Source organism: Buceros rhinoceros, unplaced genomic scaffold (assembly GCF_000710305.1).
Source record: "Buceros rhinoceros silvestris isolate BGI_N320 unplaced genomic scaffold, ASM71030v1 scaffold25969, whole genome shotgun sequence".
In the NCBI taxonomy this organism is placed as follows: Eukaryota; Metazoa; Chordata; class Aves; order Bucerotiformes; family Bucerotidae; genus Buceros; species Buceros rhinoceros.
The window spans coordinates 4,360-6,834 of NW_010433656.1; the positions used below are offsets into that span (position 1 = coordinate 4,360).

The 2,475-nt window shown below is 62.2% G+C and overlaps 1 protein-coding gene across 1 annotated transcript in view; it reads right to left on the bottom strand.

The window, feature by feature from the left end:
• Positions 1 to 1,538: 1,538 nt before the first annotated feature.
• Positions 1,539 to 2,475, bottom strand: part of PSMF1 (proteasome (prosome, macropain) inhibitor subunit 1 (PI31)) — a gene marked incomplete at its 5' end in the record, with an annotated part of 5,157 nt that continues 4,220 nt past the window's right edge. Inside the window, 2 exons of the mRNA XM_010144198.1 lie at positions 1,539 to 1,590; positions 1,698 to 1,856. Of these exons, the coding sequence (XP_010142500.1) occupies positions 1,539 to 1,590; positions 1,698 to 1,856 (211 nt within the window). The remainder of the gene's footprint in view (positions 1,591 to 1,697; positions 1,857 to 2,475) is intronic.

A 2,475-nucleotide genomic window follows, 5' to 3' on the forward strand; every position in this document is an offset into this window, starting at 1 on the left:
GATGCTCCAGCTGCCCCCAGAACCAAATTTCTACAGCCTATCCTACCGCTCCCACCTGCCCTGCTTGCGCACGCCGTAACTCGGTGTTATGAGCTGCCTTTGAGGACACGAGGGGTTTTAAATGGAAAAAAACTGTGAGGAAAAGAGATAAAACAGGAGGGGGGACCTTTCTCCCTTTTATTTACGCCAGCCTGGCTGCACGCAGCACACTGACAGCGTTCGGTACCCCGGAGCACAGCCGGGGCCAAGGAGGGGCTGCGCTCCATTGTCTTCCTATGGGAAGAGCTCAGAAAAGGGGAAGGTACGAAGCAGGTTCCCAGCGGGAATCTTCCACCTCGGGCGCGGAGCTTTGGGGCTTCCCTTCTCAAGGCGAGAAGAAAGGGGCTGGGGCAGGAGGGGCACCCCCAGCAAGCACCAACACAGCACTGCTGTCAGGTTTTTATTGCAGTCTCACGAACGTCCTTAGAAGAAATCAAACCATGAGGAGAAAAAGTACTATAAGCCCCTGACAGAACAGACGAGCTGCAGCCCCAAAATTAACTGACCTGGGGGAGCTGCGGGGAAGGGAGGGGGTTTCCAGATGAGCCTGAGCCAGAATGATCAGCCCCATCCTCCCCGAGCTGCGGGGCAGAGCTCAGCCAGGCAGAGCCAGCCCAGCCTCACGCAACAGGACTGATGGTGGAAACGTGTCCTGTAAACCCCTTCTGCAAGGCAAACCCCGCAGCTGAGCCAGGCCCCGTGGGCACCCCCAGAAGGGCCCCAGCTCGGTGCCAGCCTTGGCTCCACCGTGGCTGGAGAGCCCACGCTGGCCCAGCAGGGTGTGCGGGTACCCAGCACCTCTCTCCTACCCAGCCCTCGCCTACTGCCTGCTCACAGTGGAGGGAACACCCCGGGGATGGAAAACAGCAGCTGTAGGGGGGAGAGGGGGCAAGACGGGGCCAGGAATTCCACAGACATCTCTCCTCGTGCACATTAAAGGCTTTGCTGGCGGCGCCAGTGGGCTCGCCCCTGCAGGAGCTGGTCTCAGCCACTGCCCACAAAGACCCCATGGGATGGGCCTTCCAGCCCTTCACGCTGATCAACCCTTCGTGTGGATATGGAGCAAGAGAAAAACCACCTCTGCACAGGGGCTCTGCCGCCTTCCATGAGGCCACTGCAGCTCCCCGAGAAACCAGCTCCCTCCTCGGCACCGACTGCTCCTATAACCGCAGCAGCGAAAGCAGTGCCACCATGGAGAAGCGGAGGAGGGAACCCCACAGCACCCAGGCCATGCCGCACCCCACGAAGGGCCGGACTCTTCAGCTGGGTGCAAACGGCTGGGCACCCTCAAAGGAGCACAGACAGAACCGGACCGAGAACTCTCCCTTCTTCAGCTCTGCGCGCAGGGAAACCTTTATAGCTCTCTGACACGTGGGAGGGTGGCCCCAAGCGGGGAGAAGCGCTGCTGAAAAGATCGAAGTCCACCGAACGGAGAGTGAAGGGGGGAAAGTGCTCCTGCTGCCCAGGAGCTGCTGTGGCCGCAGCCAGACGGGGCCTCCTCACATGAACATGTCATCATAGCCTGGAGGGGGAAGGTGGTCGGGATCTGGCCTGGAAAGAAAATCAGGGCAGAGTCAAAGCAGGAGATAGGGACGGCCCAAGAGATCCAGGGACAGCCCAGCGAGCGGGTGAGGGTGCCAGGCATGGCCAGTACCTACCTGGCTCTACCAGCCCCCAAGGGGCCAAAGGGGTCGAATCGGGCCCCTGGTGGAACTGCTCCAGGGGGAAGCTGGCCTGGGATGCCCGACGATGGGTCAATGCCGGGCTGCGGGAGGCCAGACCGCAGAGGATCCACAATCATTCCCCCACTCCGACCTCTGCGAAGTGGAAAGGCAGAGGAGATGAGACTGGTACCAGTGAGAGCGGAGCAAAGCGTGCCCCTGTGCCAAACCTCTGCTGCAGGACGGCTGAGCACAGGGACACAGTGATTCCTCCCCACATGGGGAGGAAAACACCCCTAGGCCACCACAACGCGGGCCAGGACACACCAGCGAGCCCGTGGCAGAAGCACGGAGCCTTTCACGTGTGTGTGTGCACACATGGAGGAGTGCTGGGGCGCAGCTGACCCCTGTCCTGGGGAGTCCATCCTGGCTGCGTCAGGAGGGAACCCAAAAGCATCAGACCCTGCTCCTGCCCGGGGTTATCCCCAGCGCCAACCTGACACAGGGCAGTGGAGCAGCAGCTTCCCTCCTCCCCCTGGTCTCGCAGGAGCCTTTAGGGCATCGCTAACGGCTGCGAAGCCCCGGTGGGCTCTGACTGACCCCTGCGGGAAGCATCGAACCCGCTGGCCCTGTGTGGGCTCACAGCCCCGTCCCTGCTCTCTGCTCTCCCGGGTGAGCGGCACGTCCTGCCCCGTGCAGTGTCGCAAGAGCTCATGGGCCCGGCCGGGGCTGCCGCCAGCTTCCCAAACCACTGCCGGGAAGTCACGGCGGCTCC